Source organism: Atta cephalotes, assembly GCF_000143395.1.
Source record: "Atta cephalotes unplaced genomic scaffold scaffold00064, whole genome shotgun sequence".
In the NCBI taxonomy this organism is placed as follows: Eukaryota; Metazoa; Arthropoda; class Insecta; order Hymenoptera; family Formicidae; genus Atta; species Atta cephalotes.
This window is the reverse complement of record NW_012130128.1, coordinates 956,334-958,210: the sequence shown is the minus strand read 5'-3', so window position 1 is coordinate 958,210 and position 1,877 is coordinate 956,334. Positions and strand designations below refer to the sequence as shown.

The 1,877-nt window shown below is 32.3% G+C and overlaps 1 protein-coding gene across 1 annotated transcript in view; it reads right to left on the bottom strand.

The window, feature by feature from the left end:
* The window catches only part of LOC105623789 (proteasome activator complex subunit 4B-like), a 15,615-nt gene extending 14,184 nt beyond the window's left edge, over window positions 1-1,431 (bottom strand). The window contains exon 1 of the mRNA XM_012205166.1: window positions 1,187-1,431. Within this exon, the coding sequence (XP_012060556.1) occupies window positions 1,187-1,431 (245 nt within the window). The remainder of the gene's footprint in view (window positions 1-1,186) is intronic.
* Window positions 1,432-1,877: the final 446 nt, after the last annotated feature.

The following is a 1,877-nucleotide window of genomic DNA, read 5'->3' as shown; positions in this document are numbered from 1 at the left end:
CATTCCAGTCAAATTTTTTTTAACCGACTTTTAACTCTTTCAAATCCTGAATATCAATTGTAATTAAAAAATTTTGATTAAGATCCAATGTTATAAGGATATAAAAACAAAAGTATAGGGATCACTTAGAACTTCATGGGTCAATCTACGAGTATTATCTGCCTTAAGTCCTATCAGGGTTCTTCTACAATGAGTTGATAATCAAAAGTCCTAAGTGGTTCTAAGTCTTAATCAATGTAGTTGATCAATAGCCAAATCTTATATGACTAGGCCCATTTTCACAATATATGATTAATAAGATTAAAGGTTACAGATTCATTAATGAAATTCATTTGTGAATTTCTTGGTTATCTTTAATTTTTAGGTAATAGGTAGGTATATTGTAAAATTGGACCTAAGGGACTAGTTAAGACTTCCGATTACTGACTATCTACTCATTGAAATGAATTCCCACTAAAAATTTGGAATTTTTTCTTTTTTTGAAGGGCTGTACACAGAAAATAAGAATTTCAACTTATTAGAAATAATGTAATGTACACATTTAAGACAAGACAGAGTTTAATATTCGTATTCATAATCAGGCCTTATATTTAAGGCTTCCTTAAATTTATCTTTAGATACTCTACGAATTATTTCATTAGCTGCTGAGTATCTAAAGATAAATTTAAGGAAGTCTTAAGTACAAGGTGATGAATACGGACTATGAATACGGACATAAATCCTCATTCTCTATTCCTTTGACTGTGCACAGCTGCTACAGCCGCTAACTTACAATGAGTTCTTTGTTTCCTGTTACTTGCTTTTTATTTTATGCTTTCTTTCTTCTTTGCAATCATGTTACCAACAATCGCGTTCCTCTTTGCATGTTTCTTGTCTATTCCAAAGTTTGTCAACTTTTATCTCAGACAATAGAAAACGAAAAACTGGATAAGAGGAAAAAAGTAAGTGAAAAGTAAATGAAAAGTAGTAAAAAGTAATAAAAGACAAGAAACAGGAAACGAAGAGCACATTATAGATTAGACTTAAGCTGCTTTTCTATTAGAAAACACAATTGATATAAATGTCATTCAAACTTTGTTATTATTGGATGCTAAGGATAGAACGATTGCGTCTTTTAAAAGGAAAACGGCATTCGTACACTGTACAAAGTATTTCTATGCTTTAAAAGCAAAATCTCATGGCTTACAAATTCAATCTGTTCGACCAAAAAACGCATCCTGGTGTTAGCTCACGTAACATGACCGCGCGTCCCAAATTTCCTTTGATCTCAGCGAGCCATATACGTGACTCTACATCAAGCTCATTCGCATAGGGCAACAATTTATTGTACACTAGCTCCTTTTGCGGACGAAATTCCGCAAAATCCGTCTTGAATGACAAAGACAGCATCGTTGAATCGTTCTCCGCATCACGATCGCACTCGTTCATCATAATCTCGTCACGTATTTAACAGTCAATAGTTAGAACTGATTAACTAAAGCCACGTTCGATGAAGAATAATGCGTAATAATAACTTGCACGCAGTTAAATCAATGACAACTTGCTTATTCTTATTCATTTTCAACAAGTCATGTTTGCGTTCTGGAAGCCATGTTTAGCATTTAAATAATTTGAACTAATAGCGTTCTCCACTGAGAAAACTGGTGCAGCACTAGCGCCGTGTTAGATTTAGATAAAAACTGCACTAGTGCAGGAATAGTGCAGGAATAGTGCAGGTTTAGTGCGGTTCAATGAAACATATCATTAGACATCTATTTTATTGACATTCCTACACACATTTTATAACATTTTATAACATCCCTAAAAAAATATATATATAACTATGTTCAAACTTAAATTACTTATTTTATAATATTCTGATTTATTAATTTATTTAA